The following is a 24,785-nucleotide window of genomic DNA, read 5'->3' as shown; positions in this document are numbered from 1 at the left end:
ATTGAGCTATTAGCCAATCCTAGAGCAGGACGGCATTTGGTAAAGTAAGAACCGCTAGCCTATCCTAACTCGAGCTGCTTTACAAACGGCCAATCCTGAAACGAGGCGGGCTTTGGCGGAATAGGGGTGGGGAACAAAAAAATAGCGCTTGACAGGAGAGCTGGCGAGTGAAGTAGAGCGACGAGAGTTCAGTGGGACTCTCAAAAAGACGGTGGAGGGGAAGATGGAGGTAAGCATAAACAGATCGACGTTTTAATCTTGATTATCAGGCATGTTTGTGTAGTTGAATGTGTTGTTTTCTTATTTTTTGGGTCAAGTTATCCCACTCTGCAGTATAAGGCATTATTTCACGTTATATTTGATCACACGTTAGCAGCTTATAGAAATACTCCTTTATTGTGTTTATTAAAAAAAGAAAAAACAAAGATTACGAACATTTATGTACTTTTATTTTGTCTTACCAATACTTGCAACATGTTTAATGAGTCACTGGATAACTTAACTTAAAATATTATATATATTTTTTTTTTTTTGTTAAATAACCAGTCAGTTAAATTAATCATTAATTTTGTGATTTTATTTGCTATAAACGTTACATCAGTGTTTTTTATTTTATCAAAGGTTGAAGTCATTTGCATATTTATTTGACAGCACAGTAATTTTCAGCTGCCTCAGAGCCGTGGACATACACCACTCAGATGGACTCCTGGCAGAGCCATGCCTGACTGCCAGATTTCTTACACACCTGTCACACTTTGCACAATCTCTGATATTTTCCTCAAGTTAATGCCATCACTGGAGGTCTGTTTTCACAGGCCTTCACTGCACTGTTAGGTCTGTTTGTTATGTGCTGTTGTGTCACCCTGTCAAAGCATGGTGGATGAGCAGCGACACTTGACTCCACTAACATGCCTCTTAAGTTAGAGGAAAGTATGGCTGGAATTGCAGCAAGCTAACTGACAGGAAGTGGTGTAACCTCATCCGTACAACAGATTAAAATGGCGGGCTTGTATGATTCGCTTGTGTAAGTGAGTGTGTATGGGAATAACATGTGCTTGTGTGTACAGTCCAGGCCCTCTGTGAAGTGAATGCTACTGAAATGCAGAGTAGTTTCTAAAGATCTGTGGTTATTGTGAACTGTCTCGTTGCATCAGTGTGGTAAGGTGTTAGACAGTCTTTGGCATAACATTGATAGATTTGCTTGCTTATATGCTTACTGATTACGAACCTCTGAGATTAAAGGCATTTAAAGGTGCCGAGTATTTTAAGTTCTCTGGTGTATAAATAGTATGTGACTTTGGTTGGGGAGATAAAAGCTCAGATGCGGTTTTACAAGCCTATTTACAACCCTGTTATTTTGCCTCAGAATAAGCTTATTTTCCTTTTACGGTGGGCTCATGAAAAAACCGAGCTCTGCTTTTATTGGCTGGTTTACATCAACACAGTGACCCACAGCAGCATAGCTGAGCCGTGGAGCTGTTTAATACTGTAACAGTTACTTTTTGTAAGAATTTTACTGGATGGTGTTGCTGTTCTATCGAGGTCCAGCTCACCTCCTGGCTGAGACACAAATAATCCCAGTGGTACTTTCTTCAGTTAGTGTTTAGCCTTTTTAGCTTTGCTTCCATATTCTGCTGAAGTAGCCGGTGCTTTTGCTAGTCAGGGCTCTGAGTGGCCCAGCGGTCTAGTGTTCTACCACTATGACCCAGGAGTCGTTTCGCCATCAGCAGCCGGAGTCTATGAAAATGCTTTTAAAAGAGAACACATCAGTGTTTGAGGTTCACAATATGTCATTTCCATATGCCAAACTCCTATTTTTCATCTATAACAAGGAAGATACAGTTTCCCTTTCGAGAGCACTTTTAAGGTGTTTTCTTACCAATGCTTATTTTTGCATGTCAAATCCAAGTGTTGGTTGTACTGTTCAGAAAAAAAAAACCCTAACCAAGATTTGTCGAGGAGGCCTTTATACATGGCCTTGCTGTTTTGGTGCTCCTGAAATTCCTGACAATAACTTCAAGAGCTGTGGAGGTGTGCTCCCGATGCTCCCGATGTTGCTAAAAGCTTTGCTTGAATCAAATATTACTTATCATCTGTATCCAACATATCCTGGATCTGTATTTATTGTATTTACTGTATTTATCCTAATTTATTCACGTCACACATGTATTCATATGTGCTAGTTGGCTAATAAACATCCCCATATGTGATCCTAAGACAACAATGAAACATTTCCAATATAAATGCTACACACACAAACCAAATGCCAGTCATTGCACTATAGTCATGAGCTGCCTACAGAGTTCACTGATGCGAACTGCAGTTAATTACCTTTACCATGTCGAGTGTGAATAATCCGATTTTGCCACCCTCGTTTGTGAACTACTTTGTAGCTTCATCAGTGGCTCTGCTATTAGCATCTTCAGCAGCAGCTGTGTTTTGCTTGAATACACCAAGATTGTGAGTAGCAATCACCATGATTATACACAGAGTATTAGGACAGTTAGGGTAGTTTATTATTTGGATCTTTAATATGGGCTCATCTTAAAGACAGCCAGCCATAGCTGCATGGTCATAAGTTCTCCTGGAAGCTGAAAGCTGGTTCAGACAGTGATGATGCAAGAAGGATCCGTTTTAGAGAAGCCTTCTCACAAAGCTATGTAAGCTATTTACGATGGTCCTGCCCTAAATAAAAAAAGCCCCCCCAAGGAGTCACAGGTGTCAAAGTAATTTTCATTTAACCCCTTATATCTGGAGAATAAGCGACTAAGCCCATGATTTATCTGTGAAGTGTCAGAATCAAGGAATGGCAAGTTAGTTTACATGTCCTCAGCAGTGTTCCTACAGCTAATCGCAGCCTGAGCTGACATCTTTTGTCCTGCAGTGATCTTCAGGGAGGGTGCTTGAAGTGTGTGTGTAAGTGTGCGTGCGTGTGTAAGTGTGCGTGTGTGTGTGTGTGTGTGTGTGTAAGTGTGCGTGTGTGTGTGTGTGCCTTCCTGGCTATGCGAGTTCATTATCTCCTGAATGTCAGCTATGTGTAAGCTCTGGCAAAGTGGCGTTATTGTCAGTCCCACCTCAGCAGCTGTCCCAGGACCAGGCTGCAGTGCCTGAGCAGGCCAAAGCTACACCCACACACACACACACACACACACACACACACACACACACACACACATAGATAGGAAAGACAGGAGAAAAGAAAGAATGTGTACATGGCAAATTATAGGCGCTCTTGCACTGTCAAAGGAGAGGGCAGAATACACCACAACCGTTGACACGAAATTAGAGGAGTCAGGCTCAGTTTCTTTGCAGGTGGTTTTCAGCTGTGTGATTTGTATCTGTGAGGCGTCTGAGACACATCTGAAAGTGTTGTAATCAGCGATGAAATGACACGTAGTTCCCCAAAATTCAAACCAAGTAGAATTGAGTTGTGATAAATCTTCATTTGAGAATTTGGTTCTTGACATGGCATTTCAATTGACCCTGAACAAAAAAACAAAAAACACTCACTTATGGTCACAATATGGTTCCAAGTGCGCCTTGATCTTTTATCGAGTCTCTAGCTTTGGTGGGTATTTTGCATGTGTGTAGAGTTTGTGTGTTGGAGGTTCCACTTCATTTGGATTGTTCAACATCAAAGCTTTGGACATCCTGAACTTCCTTTATTTTTTCTGCTGCTAGACAATTGACAAGCATCCATATTACCAGTTTAGAAGATATGTAAAAGTCCTGGGTTGTGACCGACATGGATCCCTGCTCCCTCATTAGTATTGCGTTATATAGAGAGGGAATAATTATTTACTAAGTTGTGGTAGAAACAAGTGAATTTGGACAGTTCCTCTGCATCACTGTGTACCGGTTGCATAAACAGACGCATGAGCCGTGTTTAAAGCTCCGTATACACATGAACTGAATTCCGAATCAGTCAAAGCATTGTGCTGTTCATAAAATAATCTTGTGAATTGGGCTGTGATCCCAATTCCACATGACTTTGAAGGGACCACAATCCCCCACAGTGCACTAGTGATGTATAGTAAACTCACTGCATCAGCTGAAAGTAGACCAAGTATACCGCTTTCATGCCAAATTTTCCCACATAGTTCACTAATGGTGTGCTTATGTTTCTCAACAAAATAGCAGTTAAAGATTATTCCATGAACAGCACAATGCTCAGCAACTGTGTTTGTTTATATAATCGGTTCTGACGCATGTTAATGATGAGGAAGTGTTCAAATTCACTTGTGTTTGTAGCGCTGCTTAGTAACCTCAAAAAATACCTCCCTATATAGCACAAGACTAATGACGAAGTAGGGATTGATTTCCAACACGTTCTTAGTAAGCTACACTATTTACTATAAATTACGAGTGCATTGTGGAAGATTGTAGTTCCCTCAAAATCACGTTCAGATTTCATTTCATTAGTCGGACAGGCAGGAAATAAATGTCCGACAAACTCAGTAGGGTCCAAAAGCGTAAGTCGGAAGCCATTTCGGTCACTGCCTTGATTTTTGCAAAAAACAATATTTCAGATCTGAGGCCTGCACTTTCCACTGCTTTTCAACTGCTAACTGCCAACAAGCCACAAGCCATTACACTGCTAAAAATAAAGTACCCTTCCTTTTTACCTCAGTTATGTAGCACGCTGGTGGATGTTCAAAAATGCAAGCCGAAACAATATTTACCTGTGGCTTGACTTAGTGTATCATGCATTTTTGTACTGTGTCCCATCTGTGACAAAAAGTGCTCTTTTCTAACTAACTAATAATGTCTTTAGACTTTTCCCCCAAGCCTAATGGCCTGTTTCCCAGACATGGGATTAAGGCTTAGACTAAACTTCAGTGTCAATGATGATTCCCCATAGAAAAGACTTTTTAGTGTAACCTTAGGCTTCATCTGGGTCTGGGAGCCCCATATATTTAACACTTAATCTAACACTAACCTTTACCTCGACCCACAACCAAACCCTAACCGTGGAACTACTGAAGTACTGTTTCCGGAAATCAGTCACAGTGTTTATGTTTACTAGTAACTTCTACATGTTGTATTGTATGGTTTAACTCTTTTTACTTTAGGAATACCTTGTTGCATTGTTTTACATGTAATTACTTAATAATACAACCCCTAATATAATAATCCTGAGATTTTAATGAATTGCTAAATTAATGAATGCTAAATAATGGCATTACAGTAAGCAAACGAGTTCACACAAGCTGTTTTGACAATGTGGAGGGAATAAGGGTGGGGAGCTTTCTTGTACCGGCCCAGCCCATTTGGGATGTTGCTTCATACTGAACTACACAGCTGCATTAAGAATTTACGCAATTTAAGGAACCACTGTCACACAGCCGTTTTAGCTGCTGCGTGAACCACATTACTGGGTGTTAGCAACAGCAGTGAAAGTGGGGTTGACTTGCTCACTTTACAGACATATGCGAGATAGAACCAAAGATAAGACGCTATTAGTGGGCCCTTAGTGACCTTTAGTGACCTGTGTCTGTGTTGAGTTGAGTCAGTACACTGACAAAAGTAATGCATCAAGTTCACTTGATTCAAATGTGTCCACATGAATGAAACACATCAGGGGACACTTGTTTTTCAGTTGAATTACGCTCAGTAATAATTAGTTTGTTGTCATACAGTTTATGACATACACATTTGAAGCAAGCCAGTCCATTGCATCACTTTATTTTTTCAGTGCAGGGTCCCTCCCAGCACATCTGTCTGATGGATGCCAGGCTCAGGCCGAAAGAGAGGCGGGGTCCCTCTTTCTGTCCACTGACTCACACTGCATAGTTTAGGGAAGGCCCCACTTTTCCTGCCCAATATCCATATAATAGCTCGAGCCAAAGCATGAGGTCACTCAGATGAGGCACCTTCGGCAGGGGAGAAGAATGTCAGAAGAGGTTGAGTATGACCTCAGCAACTCGCAATGAACTGCTGCAGACAACCAGATGAACACCACCACCTCAAAGCACAGGAGAGAGCTAGCGCTCTGCCGTCCACTCTGTGCTGTGCATCTCTTATTAAAAGGGAGCATATTTCAGTGCAAACGGAATCATGTGCTTCTTTTCTGTCACACAGCTGCTCTCAACGTCTGCCCGACAATGCACTGCTTTGTGAGAGCCTAAAAGGATTCTACTGCTTTCCCTCAGGGTCATAGTAGGGGTCTGAGACAGTGACAGAGACCCCAGATTTGAACCCCTTAACCCTTGTGGAACAGCCAGTGGGTCCAGCTATTACTAGCTGGGTACAGCTGCCAGTGGGTCCAGCTATTCATTTAAATCACTATAAATTCATTAATTAAATTAATTAAAGGCAGTGAACCCTAAATTTATTTGCATTTTCAAAAACAACTAAGTACTGAACAGTTGTAAATGCAAAAGTTCCTAAATGGTTATTGGCTTGGGTGGTTCTTGAAATCTCTTGAAAACAAAAGTTTTCCACTGTCCAGGGAAGGATTTCTGCTAGATCTTTAAGCATTGTTGTAAGAATTTGATTGCATTTCACAACAAGAATGTTGCTGAGGTGGGAATATTGGATGATCACTACCCCACCTCATCCCCATCTCATAGTACTGGATATAGTACCATGCCAGAGAACACAGTTCCACTGCTCCACAACTCAATGCTGGGGGGCTCTATACTCCCCTAGCCAACACCTGGCATTAGACAAGATATCAAATGCTTCATGTTTATCTGCTCCAAAGCATCCTATTCTATTGCTACGTCTCAACAGGGAGTGTGTATTTGTACATCTGAGTCAGCAATAGGTACAACTTAAAATAGCTGAACACAGTCGTTAGAAGGGGTGTCCACGAACATTTGGACACATAACGTATCTTAACACATGTTTCCTTTACAAAAGCGATTCTTTACAGATCCATCCAGTGGAAGGTTCCTTAGGAAACCAAACGTGACTCTTCTAAAACCCTTTTTGGCACCTTTTATTGCATACACAAGGTGTGCTGTGCATGAATCGCTGAAGTTTAAAGCATGCCACTGACTTCCCAATCTGTTCAGTCCATATTTGGAAAGTTTGCTGCAAAAACAGCCTGATTTTAAAAATCTACATTTTTACATATACAGTATCTGCCTATTCAGCTTTCAGCAGTTTCCAGAGCCATTCATGTTGAAGTAATAAGGCGTGTGTCAGTCTGGACTGCTTTTGAATAAGGCAGGGGACAGAGCAGCCAATCAGAACAGATGCCATTTACATATAAGCAGTCTTAAAGGCACAGGAACAAAATCTACCTGTTTAATTCTAAGGGATGAAGAGAGTTATGAAAATGGTCATGTATTTGGTACAAACCTCCCTCTCTCACAATCTCTCTCGCTCTCTGCGTTCTGCTTCTGCACAACTAAGTTCAGCTATATCCTCCCATCATTTCAGTGTGAAACAATGAGAACCAAGGCCTCATGCTGGGTTGATTAGTAGTCAAGTTGTTTACTTGAACTCATTTCTTACTGCTTGTTGTTAAGGAGTGGAGCAAGCTGTGCAGTAAACAGTGTCTTTTTTCTGTTCCTCTATTGCTCTGTGCCGCGGAGGCAGTAGGGTGCACGTGGCTGTAGTGTTTGTCTAATGCTGTAAAAGTGTTAAAGCCTTGGCTGAAGTGTGCTACAGCCTGATGTCATTGCAGAAGGTGTGTGTTAAATTAAACCAGGCTGAAACACAACCGCCGAACACACAACCACACACAACAAAGACGTACACGCACTGTGAACTCACCCCTTGGGTCTCAAGGGAAAGGACCTGCACTCTGCTCTAGAGAGACAAACATGAAGCTCACTGCTCTGCCAGGCAGACCAGCTGTTGTAGGGGATTCGCTGTAGTTCAGTGAGCAGGATGCAGCGCCCATGGAGTGTTTCTTACTGTTCTTGAAATGAGAGTTAGATGTAGGATGCAAACACAGCTAACACTCCAAAACCTACCATTCACTCCCGAGTCCATGTTGTCCATATATGGAAACTAATCAACACGCTGTTTTTTAGTTATGTTAGTGATGCAGTGAGAAACATCATATTTGCATATATTTCTGTATTCTGCCTACATCAGTATAACCTTTCTGTTCACGTTGAATTACCAAGGAGTGTGTCAGACTGGAATGCCTTTTAAATGAAGCACAATACGAAGCAGCCAGTCATATATACACACACATATATCTTAAAGGTGCAGTAACACAAATACTGTGTTTAATTCTAACAGATCAAAAGAAGAGACTTTTAAAAAATTATGATGTACAAATTAACATTGAATATCACAAATATCGAAATTGGACCTCATAAAAATGTAGACTTTGGGCCCTTTAAATATGGTATGGTGTGAAAGAACACCACCACATTAGTTTGTGTGTTTATTTATTCATATATATTTAATTAATTAATTAAATAAAATAAATATATATATGCAATTAATTATAATAATTAAGAGAAATTATTCACCATGTACTTAAGCATTGTCTAAAGCTTTCTTAATGTAATAGCTTTTCTGTTGGCAGTACCAGCAATTTGTCAGGGATGCAGCAGAACGAAAACTCCTGCAAGAGTGTTGCCCTTAGGCAGGGGACATGTAATGACTACTATTTGGCTGCTTCCTATTGTTTGACATTAGAAACCAGCTCCAGTAACAACAGTAGTCAAGCTAAATGTGTCTAGAGGTATAAGTCTGTGAAACCCTTCACAGTTGAAATGTGCTTAGATCTTCAAGTCCTAAAACTAGATAAAGAGTAAAAATGTAGTTATTAGATTTATAAATTGAGCATACACTGTATATCCAACATTGAATATCTTTGTTGGGAAAAGTATGAGGACAATATATTACTCACTGTTAAGCTAAGAGAGAGATACCCTGACATTCTCTTGTCAACTTTGCTGGTCCAGGATACATAGGTCGTAAAGCAATAGCAAACCATTCTTTTTCATTTAAAGCAACGAGGCATTTTTACCTTAAAATAACAGCTTCAAGGGGCTCCGAGCGGTCCAGCAGAATAAGGCTCTGCCGCTATCACCCGAGGATCGCTGGTTCGAATCCCGGGTCGTGCTGCCTGCCACATTACTGTGCACATTACTGTGAGGAGCTAATTCAGTCCTCATAGTAATGTGCCAGCAAAAGTAAAAGCTTCCTAGAAGAGTGGAGACTTTTACTTTCCCATTAATACTTTTGATTTCAGAAGACACATTGTCTACATGTTTTTTTGCAATGCCTTACAACGGGTTGGAACATGTAGCTCTTTCTTTTCTCCCTATATGTCAAAGAGGTCAAATGAAGCCTAAAAGAACCCTTTGGTAAACATTCTAACACAGTTATAATGATAGTAATTGCCAGTTATTTTAGGCCCTATGAGAAGACATCACATATGACCCCACCACCTCAAGCCACACTTACCCTGAAAATATAACACTGTGCCGACTGCATGCAACACATTGAATACAGTGGAATTCACTATTGATGCAAGACTAATATTCTCTATACAAAAGGCCATCTTTCACCATTTAAATGTAATTGTAAAGGTAGAATTCCTTTAAATATACTTAAATTAAAAGCTAGCAGCGTATATCTCTCTAAATCCTGCCAAAACATTCAAAACAGTTCTTCATCTCCTTTTGGTTGCCGAACCTTTGCCCTAGAAGAACTACTTTGACTTGCCAAAATATTTTCTAACTAGAAACAAAAAGCAATCGATAGAGGAGCGTTGGGAAAGGAGGGAGTAAGAGCTTAGTCTACATGAGGTCACAGCAGTCTGGGAATTGGGTGACTGTGAGAAAAGTCTTCAAAGAGTGGATTGGGTCATGCTGAGTTTCGGCCATTGGTCAGACTACATTTACCTCCAGCTAAACGCCCTTCACACCCACTGCCATTCACTGCCATTTACAGCAAAGCTTCAGCTGCTGATTGACAGTAAGTGATATAGTGAAGTGAACAGATGCCCACAGACATGATGTTGCCTCACTCCTGACTGCTGTAGCATACTCAACAAGGACTGGTTTCCAGACAGTGCTGGTGATACTGCTAATGGGCAGAGATAGGAGGCGGGGGGATGCTGGAGAATAAGCCTGGGTTGATAAGAGTTAGACTCTGTGGAGTCTAAAATCATCAGCAGTTGGATGGAGATCATGCTGTTCCCACAGAGCTTTCTCAGTGCTCACTTCTTAGGGTTTGTTTTCTGCTCTAGAATGACAGGTCACAGCTTACCATGGTTTCCTGTTGTGGAAAAAAAGATCTGTTAAAAGCACCTATCAGTGCAGACAAATTCAGTCTCTTCAGTGACAGCATGGTGAAACATGCTCCTGCTCATGACATACATTTACTGCACAAAACATCAAGAAGTTCTTTAAGATAATTAACTTATGCTAACAGATAATTATGTGGTAATTGTATAGGACAACACAGCAACCAATAAGTAACTACTTTTCTATGGGCATTATTGATACACTATATGGACAAAAGTATTGGGACACCAGTGTATTTGTTGTTTCTTCTGAAATCAATGCTATTAAAAGAGTGTTTCCTGCTTTTGGTGGAGTATATTGAGATCAAGATGTTGGATGACCTCCACCCCACCTCCTCCTCAACTCCTCAACTTATCCAGAAAACACAGATCCACTGCTCCACAGCTCAATATACGCCTTTAGGGATGGTGCCAATAGGTTCATGTTTATCTGCTCAAGAGAATCCTATTTTGTTGATGGCCCCTTAATTCATCATAATTCATTTTATGGAGCCAATTATCAAATGGTAAACATTAATTAATTAAACAATTAATTAAACAGGCATATATGTCCAAATAGACCAATAATAATTATTACATTTATTTCAGCAATGTACTTAGAAGAGTTGTGTTTGAAAAAGAGGTTTGTGAGTCTGAAGAATATTTTGCAGAATTTACAGAACCTTTATGTAATGTATTGACCCTACACTAATTAAGTCAAGACTGGTAACTAAAATTATTAATCAAGTCCGCTTTAAAAAAAGGAGAGTAATGTAACACAAACTGAAAAGGCAGAAAAATGTGCAGGAAGAGGAGGAGATTAAACAAGCTAGCAAGCGAAAGAGAAATTTGAACTCAAGGTGAAGTAACAGATAGCTAGCTAACGCAAGCATGGACAAATAATAAATTAAATAAAACTAAGTCTAAGACTTTATATAGCCAGAAAAAGTCATGAAAAGGGTGAGAGGTGGCTGGTTGGGGTGAACGGTGTAGGGATAGGTTAAGCAGTGTCTTATTATCATTTAAAGGAACATTAAAGGAATTGGCTGTTCTGAACAGGACTGTTTAGCCAGGGTAAAAAGGGTGCTGTTGGTGCTTGATCCTTGTGCTTCATTGATAAAAGCATGTCACAGGCATTTCACTAAGATGTTGTGTTAACTTGTGGGAAGGGGGTATGTCACATTTGAGGAACCACTCTTTGAAAATTCCTTTGGCAACAGAAAGGGATTCTTTTATGCCATCACACAGAAGAAGCTCTTTCTGGCACCTCTATTTTTAACAGTGTAAGTTCCCCTAAATAAGCGTACAAACCAGGGGTGGGGGGTTACCTTCTCTTCCTTCACTTTCTCACATAAGACCTTTATTTACATCCATTCTTCTAACACTGGTGTATTTCAGAAGGAGTCAGTGGTAAAGCGCTCCGTAGCTGAACTGGCTGGAAAGTTCACTTGCCAAATGCCTGTTCCCACAGGAGCTGAAGGGGTGAGCTTTCTGAGAGCGGGATCAATAAATCCCCCCGTTCTTCCCTATTCTGACTCTCTCTCTCGCTTCCTTATGCTCATTCACCTTTTTATTCTACATTCTGCTCGAATGACTCTTTTCTGCCCCTCCATTCACTGAAACCATGCTTAAGTAATCAGTTGCCCCTCAGATGTGCAGCCAGGTGTGTAGACAAAGTTAGTACTGTTCAGACATGATAGCTGTGACTTAGCTGTATAGCTTGACTGGGCATTTATATACTAAAATGTTATAGCCTGTGCAGACTTCACTGGAAGTACTCAATTCACTGGCATTGCTGCCATTGTTGTGGAGCAGAGCCCATTCTCATTCTCCTTTTAAGACATGCCAGTAATGTGGTCAGATGTAAATACAGCCAGTTAAGGGGTTTAGCAGGGTGTAGTTGTAGATCACCTCAGGGCAGGGCAGGGCACAATCCGGAGTGGATATTAATAAGAGTAGATGTTACATAATGTTGAAAGTTGATAGTCTACAAATATGTGTTGGGAGGTGACATGTTGTTTGGGCTCTCTGCAAGCAGCTCTTACCTTTACTCTGAACAGCAGATACCCTCTTTTTCTTTCCTTTTCTGCTTTTCTTATCCATTGTCTTCTAGATTCTCATCGCTGTTGAGCACCTTTTTCAGTCTGTGAAGCCTGTGAAATTTCCTACTGGTCACATTCTTCTTTTAGGGGCTTTTCAAAGTGGTTGGATACACCTGAACATGCTGAACTGTGCAAAAGTTTTAGGCCAACTGAGAAAATGACAAATAAAGCTACAAATCTGAGAAGTCTGAGATTAGACGTTAATATTGTTGAATTGCGTAAGTGTGTTGCTTAACCATTTCCAAAGACTTAGTCAATAAACCCCAGTGTTTACAGTTACCATCCTGAAAATACTGGTAAATGAATTCAATGTAGTCAATTTTCATTACATTTCATTAAAATAAATCAGGTGATCTGCTGGTGAAACCAAACCAATCACCTAGAAGTCACAGAGAACTTTACTAAGAACAACACATACTGAACTGTATTCATATGTGTTTGCATGTATCCAGTGTTATCGAGTTTTACCACTTACTGCAGAGCTTACTAGTTTTAACCAATTTCCATGACTGCCTAACGCTTTTGCACATTACTGTATATGTCATTATTAAGTGTTTATGAAGGCTTACCCAACAGCTTTTGTCCTGTCTGTACTTCCTGTAGAAAACCAGATGTCATCAGATGCAATGTTTTATAAATATCATTGTGTTTAACCTCCTTCAGAACAAGCCTGTGCGGAGAAGACCTCCACGCACTCTGCCACTGCCTACCAGTAGCGATGCAGGCCAGGGCCATGATGAGGTGGGACTTACTGAGAAATATGATAAAAAAAAAGCTTTCCTGTCTGGGCATGTCTACTTGTTTTGTTAAGAGATTTCTAAACAGTGAAAGTGAGCACATTCTCATCCATAGTTTACTTTGTATAACTGATGTGTTTGCTGATATGCAAGTTATGCAGTAATGTGTTGACCGTGCCTTTCACAAAGGTACAGCTTTTATAGCCACATTAAACAAATACACAGTATGTCTAAATGTTAGTGGACAACCATGCATTCTAATAAATGCATACAGCTACTTTAAGTACCTCTGATGCTTAGATGTGCAAAGGCACACACTAGAATAGGACTCTCTGGAGCAAATAAATATGATCTTATTGGAACCATGACTAATGTCAGGCTAAAACATGAGGTGGGATGGCGATCATTCAACATCCTGACCTTACTAACACTCTTGTCACTGAATGCAATGATGTCCTTGCAGCAAGTCTCCAAAATCTAATAGAAAGCGTTGCCTGGACTGTAGTGACAGTTACAAAAAATGTTTTAATACTCTTGATTTCAGAAGAAACAATGAATGAGCAGGTGTCCCAATACTTTTGTCCAAAAAGTGAATGTATTTGTATCCTCTTTTTAAGCAGCAGAAAGGAGAGGCTGCCTCCCATCCTCCCCGAAAGAACAGGAACTCTGCCCTCATTGAGAAGCTGCAGGTGAGTTCATTGATTTTATATCACGTCTGGAAACATCAGAACACATCTTCCAAACTCAGTCTCTCTGCTTTACCTGTGTCGCCCTCTTCTGAACAGATACGCATATTGCTCCTGTCAGTTGTGCCATGTGGTTTTCTGAACTGTGTCCCACAGGCAAACCTCGTTCTCTCGCCGACTGCAACTCGCTCTCTCCCTTCCCCACTGAGCCCGGGGGCTGTAAAACCTCCACTGCTGCTGCCGGCTTTCCCCCCCAGCTCACCATGCAGCCCAGCCAGTCCAGCTGCAGCTCCCACACCCGGCCAGGAGGAGGCCCCAGCCAGCTTTGAAAAACCTGTGGAAGGCAGTGTTCTGCCGAGCGTCAACAAGGTTAATCACTTTTATTAGGAATGACCAATACCACTGATTTTCTGTTGAAGATAATACACTATGTGTAGACTAGTGAGAAATGGTGCGTGGGGGGCCTGAGTATATAGGTGTCTATGAAGTTCAAAGTGCTAAAATATTTACACCACTGCATATGAATTGATAGCGTATGCCAGCATCGTGAGTGTTGTTATTTGACAGTGTTACTCCTACCCCCAGAGCAGAGCTAGACATTCTATCAAACGCCGGCCGCCGTCTCGCCGCCACAGGAAGTCTAGTGAGGATGAAGTCGGGACTGAAGAGGAAAAGACCGCTGCACCCGCCTCTGAGTCCACGGCTCAGAGAGGTAAGGAGGATGATGTGTTTGAGATGCAGAAGGTGGAGGAAAAGGAGGATAACAGTGCTGAGCCAGCGTCTTCTACCACCGAGCAACAGAAAGAGCAAAGCCAAAGTGCATCACCAGATTCAGAGCAGCAGCCCACAACAGAGGGTGAGAAGGAGAGCAAAGAATGTAAGGAGGCCTCAGTGTCTGAGGAGAAGCGGGAGAAGGAAGACGTGGCTGAGAAGACACCTGATGAGCCTCAGCTAAACAACAGTACCTCAGAGTCTGCAAAGCGTGAAGAGCCCCATGAGGAGCCCCAGGAAAAGGCCCGTGAGGAGCCCTGTCAGGAGCCCCATAAAGAGCTGACCACAGAGCCGCAGAGCGAGCCGGACACGGCGACAGAGGACAAAGAAGATCAGGAGGAGAAGAAGGAGGAAAAAGGAAAGAGCCAAACAGAGGTGAGGTTTCAAGTTGTCTTCACATTTTAAATGAATGTATGCTAGCGGTTTGTAATGCTGAAATGTTGATACTTCTTGAACCAAGGTTCCTCCTGCAAAGGAAAAAAAAATGTCTGTAGTTCAGACTGTAGTTCAGAAGTGGTACAATAACACTGAAACACAAAGTAAATAAGCTTTTAAATTAAAAGCCCTGCTGATATTTACATTGAAATAATGATATGATATGAATAATATTTCTTTTTTTATTAAATGTAAAAACAAGCTTTTTAATTAAATCACTTCTGATATTTATATAAAAGCACTAAATACCAGCAATATATCTTTTTTTAAGTATTAAACTTCAAAAACAATTTAAATTAAAGCCCTGCTGATATTTTTAGTGAAAAACATTTAATATCAGCAGATATTTATTTTGTAAAAATGTATCAAGCTTTTTAATTATAGCACTTCTAATGTTTATATTGAAACAGAGATATCAGCTGATATATTTTGTAAAATAATAAATAAATAAAAACAAGCTTTTTAAATAGCATTTCTTTAAACAAAAGCATTTCTTATATTGAAAGACATTTATATAGAAATCTGTTTATATAGAATTTATAATTTATATAGAAAGCATCCGAAAGAAGATACTTAAACTATTCAGACATATTTGTAAACTATTTGTGAGAATTCAATCCGTTCCTGTCTGGTGTTTTGCAGGAGGAGGCAAAGGCTCTAAGCGATGAGACGGGTGGAAATCCTCCACAACAGACAGCCCTCTAAAACCTACCTGCTTGGCCAGCCGAGGTGAAGAGGAGGCCGGAGTTAATAATGTGAATGACATGGCTTGAAACCTCCCTCCAACAAAGCTTTAGCAGCAGTTCTGTGCGTTTTGTTAAATTCTTCTGTTGGATGTACAAGTTAACCATGAAGTGTGAAGAACAACCTTCCTTCTTGTACAGTTTTGTTAATATTTTGGTTATGTCTTTTTGTGCTGGTGGTATGAAGTCAGATACAGAATTGTACATGTAACGAGTTTAGATGTATTTGCTTTTTGTATATATACCTTGCACTAAAAAAATCATTTTTAATAAACAGTTCATGTACGTTGACATCTTGTTTACTTCTTTTAATGCTACATTAGCAAAAACAACAGGGGTATAGACACTAGACACAGACGCTGTTTCTCTTGTTCAAAAACAACACAGGGGGTAAAATGTATTGCCTGGGATTACATGTCCACAGTAAGCAGTTACCAGTTACTTAATCAGTTTAAAAGAATGACAATGTTTAGCATGTTTGAGCATGGGGGTGTGATTGCATCACTCATTCAAACAAATGGATGTTCCTAACACTGATTTCAACTGATGGAGTCTTTGGAATAAGTGGTGAAACATCTACAGGATTAGGGTAGATTCCGAATAGATTTGCAAAAGAGTCCATTTGCGGAACTTTCTCCGTAAACCAAGCCAAGAGTTTGTTTCTTTAGCTTAGTTAGGGGGCTAATGTAGTTAAATGGCCAAAGTCAAAGTCAGTCAAAGGCAAATATATTTGTATAGCGTTTTTACAAAGCAGCTTTACACAATCAGTAATTAGTAAAATACAAAAAGAAAAAAATCTATAACATAAAAAGACATGAAAAATCGAAGACCCCCAGTGAGCAGCCAACAGCGACAGTGGCAAGGAAAAACTCCCTCAGAGCTGGAGAAAGAAACCTTGGGAGGAACCAAGACTCACAAGGGGGACCCATCTATCCTCCTCTGATCAGAACTATTTATACAGTATTGATAAAGTCACCGAACCATCAAGACTGTTGTACTGCTCAGGTGTGCAACATATTCATAATCATGATATAATAATCATGGTGTAGTATAGCTTAATGTAGTCACGGCAGTGAGTAATGAGAGTAATGATAGTTAACAGTGGTAATATTAATAGTGGCTGATAGAATAAATGGTCTATTTACTGGTCTAAGAAGTGAAATGGTTTAATTAATGACATATTTAATTACACTAAATCATAAATGACAGGGACTTTCTTAAAGCACATTTTGATTGTATTTGTGAAACTTGTTAAGTAATGTGCAAGACAAACCCAGAATGCATATAGGAGCCAGAAGTGTGCAAGATGCTAAACATATTAGGTATCACATATATTTAGACATTTTCACAATATACACTGTCCAAATGTTTGCGGACACCTCTTCTAATGAATGCATTCAGGTAGTTTAAATTGCTTTAATTGCTGACCCAGATTTGCAAATGCACAAAAACTCTTCCTAGTCCCTGTAGAGGAGTACTGCCAATAGAACAGGAGCAGAAAAACATGAACGTATTGGCACCATGCCTGATGCCAGGCATGGGTTAGAGGGGTAAAAAGCCCCCCAGCATTGAGCTGTGAAGCAATGGAACTGTGTTCTCTGGAATGATGGTGCTTCATCCAGTACTTTTGGAATGAGTTAAGGTGAGGTGGTGATCATCCCACACCCTGACCTCACCAACACATTTGTTGTTGAATACAATTAAATCCTCACAGCAATGCTCCGAAATAGACGGTAGAGTAGCCGTTACTCCATCAAAAGCAGGCTAATGACTGCGGGAAAAAAAACAGTGAATGAGCAGGTGTCCCAATACTTTTGTCCATTTAGTGTATATGCATCTTATAAGCACCAGTAGCAGCAGATTTTCCTTTCCAAATATTACAATGAATTTTACGCTGAATTTGCTGCACTTCATCCGTGTGAACAGGACTAATTATGCACTGTTTAATGAAATATGCAGCTGACCAATGGTTTTGTGAGTGCCAAGATAGGCTGTTACTGTTACAGTTACATTGTTTGCTGAGGTAGATAGATGAGGTAGATTGTAGTTACCATAACAAATAAATTAAATATGCGTACAGTCTAGCTGTGAATGCGTGTGTCCTCTGACCTCTACGTGCATGTGAATGCTGGTGCTAAGTAGAAAAAGGCACCCATAGAGCAGTAATCTCCTGACTGCACGCCAAAGGCTATTCCTTCTTTAGGGCTTCCTAAACCCCATCACATAAAAGTGTTAGACCTCTTATACTGTATCATTACGAATAAATCCAATTACTAACATGTACTAAATAAGAACAACTACTGAATGCTTTTAGTACAGGGTACTGAATTTGACAAGGAGAGCAGATCACCAGTTAAAGACCTCCACAGAGGCACGGATTTGGTAGTCCATTATTTACCTTAGAGACCAACACTGTCATTACACTGGTACAGCGTACACCATCATGCCACTACAATGCCAGTATCACTACGGTGCTGATATTGGTCCACTACCCAAGTAATAACAGCAGTGGTGGTCCCTTAGACTGGTGTATGGGGTAGAGGGGGGCTGATGAACTGTACAGAATTAACTGGTGGCCTGTCAGGACTTTTAAGGGTTCTCCATCCCATTACTTGCTTGATCTGTGCATAAAAACCACTTCAATGGACTTCAATAGACTTTTCAATGTTAAAGGCTTAAAGAAGATGATTAATAAAAAACTAAAAAAGAGCCAGAACATTAGCACCAGGTAAAGTGAACAACATTGATGACCTTCATCTACAGTGTACATCATGTGTATGCTACAGAGCATCTGTCAGGTGCTGGGATATGTTAGGCAGCAAGTGAACAGTCAATTATTAAAGGTTATGTGTTAAAAGCAGAAGTAATGGGCAAGCATAAGGATCCGAGCCACTTAGACAAGAGCCTATGCTATGTGATGGCTAGATGATTGGATCAGAAAATCTTCAAAACATCAGGCAGGTCTTGTGCAGTGTTCCTGGTATGTAGTGGTCAGTACCTACCAAAAGTGCAAGACCAGGAAAGGACAACCGGTGAACCAGTGACAGGGATATGGCCAGCTAAAGTATAAGTTCCTTGAGTAACTTTTGGAGATTCTTCAAATTGAAACTGTGGAGGAAACATTATTATTTTGAGAAGAAAAGGGTCTTTTAAGGTACTCCAAAGCACCTTAAAAGGTTCCTCTAGTTTCAAATTGAGGAACCCCTAAAATTTCCTCAAGGAACCTTTACTTTACAGGTGTTGATCCATCAGGATGCCTTCAGAGGTCTCGTGGAGTCCATGCCTCGAACGGACAGATCTGTTGTGGCGGCACAAGAGGGACCTACTTAGTTTTAGGTAGTTGGTTCTGTTATGGCCGGATCAAAAAATCTAATGTTAATGTACACGGAAGTCCATGGGAGACAGAAAACAGTTAAGAGACGTTCACCAGACGAGACATGATTAATTAGAGACTTAATTCACAGATATAAAGCCAAGAGTGGGAGGATTAAAGTGGATTAAGTGGCTTTCCAGGCATGATAAGCAGCCCTTCAGAGAACTCTGTATTACAACTGCAAATGACTTTGCTGAAAACGGATGACGTAAAATCAGAATTTGAAAGAAACCGTGACAATGAAACAACTGGACTCTCGCTCAACATGAGTGCCCAGTTTTCAAATCATGATTTGACTGTGACCGCTGGATATCTCCGCTGCCCTGAGTCATGCGGTATTATCATTCATCCCCACCAGCACCCAGTGCTTCTTAACTCCTTCATGGTATCCTTCTCATTCCATCTTCTCTCCTTACTAATTGAGTTAGAGAAGGTACTGCTTTTTTACTGTCTGATTGGCTCTGTGGTCTGGTTTGGAACATGCTTAGCACACACTGCAATAGGCTCAGCTTTGTGTGCTGTGCAACAGATACAGCCTTAGTTAACCCCCTCCTTTACAATGAATTATTCAGTAACTACTGTGGAACTTATGTGTACTTATGAAAATAAGGAACTGAAACACACAGTCCCATATATAGCTCCTTTGGATTTTCCACTGCTATTAGTTAGGCTCAGACTGAACACTCATGTTCCACTTGCAAAGAATGACTAATAGAGGAGTGTTGAAATCAGGAAACTTTACATAACCGTTACTGACTGGTTGAACACTAGTCTTAACAAATCCACAGTACATAGTAATGTGAAGAAAATTCTACAGCAGTGAAAGGTGGGACAGCGCACCTCATGGTTTGCACACACTGAAAGCTCCAATGAAGCGGCAACCTGTAGCACCCATAATCCACTTTACTGTAATGAGCCCATAGCCGACTTACAGACTTTACTCTCCTCAAGAGTGTAGCTTTTTATCCTGAGCTGAGCTTCATCATAAATAGGTCTCCAGTCTGCTAATGGTAAACGATCTGACTGGGAGGTGTGGCACTGGGTAACTCATTACTCAATACAAGCACACCTGCGTGACTAGACTTTCATGCTTACGGCTATGCTGCAGATGTAAACTGTGGGCTGTATGTACACTGATAAAGTTTGCACCATTAAAGTCTATATAAATCCGTTCAAGGGAGGATCTCTGAGCTAGCCGAGTGAAACATGACTTTATTGGTTAATATTATTGGTCAATATGATTAACCAACAAGGCCTTTTAGAAGAAGACATTTCAGTGACAGCACAAATCCCTTGATTTAGATAGAAGAGTATATGAAAACAAGTGTTCTGTGTTGTAAATGACACAATGAACAAGAAGCATTCATCTCTTTATTCATCCATCTATCTGATTCATCGTAGTCACAGTCGGGAGGAGGGGAGGGAGGGTGGTTTGGAGCCTACCTAGATTCATTGGGCACAAAGCTGGAATACCCCAATACCCCAATATATATATACTGAGTACAGGACTGCATAACTGTGTATATGCATTTTTTCCTTTACTGGAAAAAATGGCTTTGACAATACATACACTGCAATAACATCACAGGCTCTTGATGCAGAAAATACCGAAAAACTATCCTGTGTGTGTGTGTTTTTTTATTTTTGCATTGACCTATAGACAGAAACAGAAAAAGGCTTATAAGAAAAGTTATAAATTGAGTGAAGCCAATTATTCTGGCTAGTATGTGATACAATGTTCTCCATTCAGCAGTTTGAATGACCCCAAACTACTAATATCTCTACAAAGAGGGGTATCGTGCAAGCTCTCCCGCACTTTACCCTACACTGACTGGACATGGAGCCAGTCCTCAACAGGCAGGTGACCTCAGGCCACATTGCATAAGCATTCTCTTGTCTGTGCCAGGGCCTCTTCTTTAAACATGGGCTCTGAATATCCTCTTGTTCAGTGCAGGAAGGCTGTCATTATCGCATTAGAGGCAGTTATTTTAAGAGACTACCCTTTTTTAGTAGTACAGCGACATAAGAGGTTTAGACGGTCAGAATCTCGCTCTCGAGCCCTCTGAAGTGGCCAGTCTGCAGGCGACACTGCCCAGGTGCAGCTCGTCAGAAGGGCTCCTGGCCTGTGCGAGCATCAGGGAGCACCCGAAAGGAATTTAAACCGTGTCGAAACATCCACCTGGAGCAGATTGGCGCCCAACAGCAGGTGAGGAAGGAGCAATTTCCATACTGCAGCACAGAGCAGCCATGGGCAACAAGCACACCAACCTGGACGAGATCCTAGCCGAGGACATGCACCACTGGTACAACAAGTTCATGAAGGAGTCTCCATCGGGCCTGATCACGCTCTTTGAGCTTAAAGCCATCCTTGGACTACAGGGGATGAACGAGAACGCCAACAGCTATGTGGACCAGGTCTTTTTCACGTTCGACATGGATGGGGTGAGGATATAGTATGAGAACTCTGAAATGTCATCAGTGATTTCAGCTAGAATCTTACAGGCTCCAGTGCACAAAAAAGAAAAGCTCCACCAATACAGTCATTTTCAATGTAGTTTTTAAGGTGATTTGTTTGGTTCCATAACTTTCCTGAGCAGCCAGCAGACATGATGCCAAACATGCACACTCTGACTGTGGGAATGGAGTCATGTTCAGCTTTTATGCTATTAAGAACATTTATTGAGGATTATTTTGCAGTTTTTGACAAATCTGTCTGAAAATGCCCACAATGGATGAGATGCATCACAAATAAAAGCTGCTTCTGGAACACTGATGTAGGTTAAAAGTATATGATTATTTACCAAACTACAATATTAAACCCATACATGTTGTCCATAGAGTATTAAATGACTTATATAAATGTCACAATAAAAGAGTCCAATTTAGATGACATTAGGACATATTGTCCAGTGTGACTGCTCTGCCTGCACTGCATGATCTTAGGTCCATTTGCTGTATAAACAAATAGCAAGCATTTTATTTAATGCCAAGCCAGATGGACCTATTCCCAATTTCTACATTTTATAAAGGCTACATATCACTTCAAAAATATTAAATATCAGCATTGGCCCACAACTCTCATACCTGTGCATCCCTAAAAGCAACTGCAGGTCAGAGTTGCTGTATGATCTCTTCAGAGCTGTATAACAGTCTTGTCATAATTTAGAACACCTTAAGGTCTGGAATCAGTTAAATAAGTCAACAGCCCCGTTTACTAATCCTCATTTTACACCTGATTAAATAAGTGCTAATAGTGTTACCACAATTTCTTACAATAAATCAAAACTGTGTAAAATAAATTAAAACCAGTAAAATGGGGCATTTTAACTGTTCAAGCAACCGGTGTTTATTTACTGTAAATAAACATTCTGAGAGGTCATTCTCAGAAAACAGGATAAATATGCAGGCCCAACCTTATAACTATTTAAATGACTGATTGATGTTTACCTTTTTGTACACATGAAGCCTGGTTGAATAATGAACAGTAAACTGATTAAATTCATGTTTTTTTTTAAACTTCATTTTATGATAAAATATAGATCAAATATTTATACACACAATTTAAGGGAAATCTGATTTTTTAACATCGCTGATTCAGATCTCCCATTGATCAACTAAATTCTATGATCAATGTTTATCTGCATAATGATTAAGACCCTCTAATGTTTATGGACATGGTTTGAGACTTTTGTGAGAATTACCCAGAACTGTTTGTAGCACAGCTGAATTTAACTGCATTAGAAAACAACACTGCAAAGCAAAGAACATCTATATCCCACCAGACACAGTAGAACAAATAAAACACCCAATGCTTGCACTAGTTAGACTTAAGTATGAAATTATGGTGTGAAGAAAATGAGAATGAAATAATATTAACACTTTGTCTCTGTTTAGGACGGATACATAGATTTTGTGGAATACATCGCTGCCATCAGCCTGATGCTCAAGGGGGAAATCAACCAAAAATTAAAATGGTACTTCAAACTTTTTGACCAAGATGGCAATGGAAAAATCGACAGGGAGGAACTAGAGACGATATTCACGGTAAATGCTGGGTCTTTACACATTTTAAAACACGACACTGAGGTAATTGATATGTGTACCATGTCACTGATTTACCATTAATCTTTAGCATTATGCAGGTCAGCACCATGACTTGCTCAATTACAGCATTTACAATGTTTCAAACCATATAAAAAATCCCATTAGACTGGGATGGGCAACGGGGGGCTGGTCAGCACATTCGCAGATTTCCCTGCTTCAACAGACCTACTAAACCTGGCAATTAACAGCATAAAACCGCACAAAAGTCTGGCCTCCAGGACTGAAATTGCCCATCTCTGCATAAGATACTTTGCATTAAAGTAAAATTGGACACCACTTAATCTGTGGATGTGCTAATCTAATCCCATTCAAGAGCCGTCACTCTCCTCCTACTTTACTTTGACCTCAAACTACCTCAGAGGTTCTCCACATATAGAAATCAAGTGCGCGGCCAGTCTACGTTATCTAAAAGCTGCTCAGCTGTACTAGGCCTGATTCCAATCGTTACCTAAGAAAAGATCTTGCATGTTTCTTCACGCAATTGATCACAGTGTGCAGCATAATAATAGAGAAGAAAAACTGAAGCTTGTCTAATTTTGTGTTTTTACAACAGGCCATACAGGACATCACACGGAACTATGAGCTCGTGCCAGAGGAAGTGGTCACGCTCATATTTGAAAAAATTGATGTCAATGGAGAAGGTAAGAGCAAATGACAACAGCTGAGAGAATTAAGACGCAGGCCCACTTTAAAAGATTGGAGCTCCGGAACAGAATTAGCTCAGTTTAGCAACACCATAGCCTTATGACCATAAGCTTATATGTGTGTCTGCTGACCTAAACCCACCTTTGCCTCCCCTTTTTAACTCTAAGGTGAACTGACTCTTGAAGAGTTCATTGAAGGAGCCAAAGGACACCCTGACATTATGGAGATGCTGAAAAAAATGATGGACCTGACTCCAGTCCTAGTCATCATTGTCGAAGGATGGCAGCAAGCAAACAACCACAAATAAGGATTTACCATAGACAATTCTGAAAAAAACAAAGACATGTCCCCTATGATTTTTTTTTTCAACTTGAAAACCAAAAAACGAGATGGAAAGGAAATGGTACTGCTTCGGACAAAAGGCCTTGGGTGCATGCAGTTCGATCTGTGATGTTCCGTCAAGAAGCACACTTTAAGGGAGTCATGTTAGGTTGGTGAACGAGGGAGATGCCAAGCCACCCTGGGCTGATCCTCTAATTCTTTAAGGGGTTTCAAAGAACTCAGAGACTGCTGGCAAGACTCACAAGAGAACGAATTACGCGGAAGAGAACGCACTGCTTTTTAAGGAAAGGCTCAGATGTTCGTACGCCCAGAACCAAGATGCGGTGCTTAGACCACTCTCTTGTGGGTAAGCGCCTTCTCTTTTGCACTGAATGGAAATGCTTGCCAGGTGGTAGGCTGAAATTAGAAGAATGTATACTGGTTTACAGACAGAAAGGGAAGACAGAACATTGCCTATGCCATCTGGACTTCCCAAAGAAACAATGCCATTAACAGTCCCTACAACACTGAAAGCTCAATGTAGGGAAAAAATGCAGATCATTAAAATAAATCTCTTAATTCTGGGAAAACTAATCAATAACAAAACTATAAAGCAAAAGGGATGACAAATTCACAAAGCACATTGTACAAAGAGCCCTCCTTT

At 40.5% G+C, this 24,785-nt stretch overlaps 2 protein-coding genes across 3 annotated transcripts; both read left to right on the top strand.

Moving 5' to 3' along the window:
- Positions 1–167: 167 nt before the first annotated feature.
- Positions 168–15,969, top strand: dub (duboraya). 2 transcript variants are annotated; one of them, XM_072662724.1, is made up of 7 exons: positions 168–229; positions 11,603–11,686; positions 12,970–13,047; positions 13,664–13,732; positions 13,886–14,098; positions 14,315–14,875; positions 15,578–15,969. In XM_072662724.1, exons 1-7 carry the CDS (start codon positions 224–226, stop codon positions 15,638–15,640), a joined length of 1,074 nt encoding a protein of 357 aa, XP_072518825.1. In that variant the 5' UTR covers positions 168–223; the 3' UTR covers positions 15,641–15,969. The 2 variants fall into 2 exon arrangements, with proteins under 2 accessions (XP_072518825.1, XP_072518824.1); XM_072662723.1 differs by having other exon boundaries at positions 13,661–13,732.
- A 5,329-nt stretch (positions 15,970–21,298) lies between these two features.
- On the top strand, positions 21,299–24,107 carry guca1d (guanylate cyclase activator 1d). Its single transcript, XM_072662103.1, has 4 exons — positions 21,299–21,493; positions 22,946–23,095; positions 23,709–23,796; positions 23,968–24,107. The coding sequence occupies exons 1-4, from the start codon at positions 21,299–21,301 to the stop codon at positions 24,105–24,107; spliced, it is 573 nt and encodes a 190-aa protein (XP_072518204.1).
- Positions 24,108–24,785: the final 678 nt, after the last annotated feature.

This window comes from Salminus brasiliensis, chromosome 18 (genome assembly GCF_030463535.1).
Source record: "Salminus brasiliensis chromosome 18, fSalBra1.hap2, whole genome shotgun sequence".
NCBI classification, from domain to species: Eukaryota; Metazoa; Chordata; class Actinopteri; order Characiformes; family Bryconidae; genus Salminus; species Salminus brasiliensis.
This window is presented reverse-complemented; position numbering and strand designations above follow the sequence as displayed.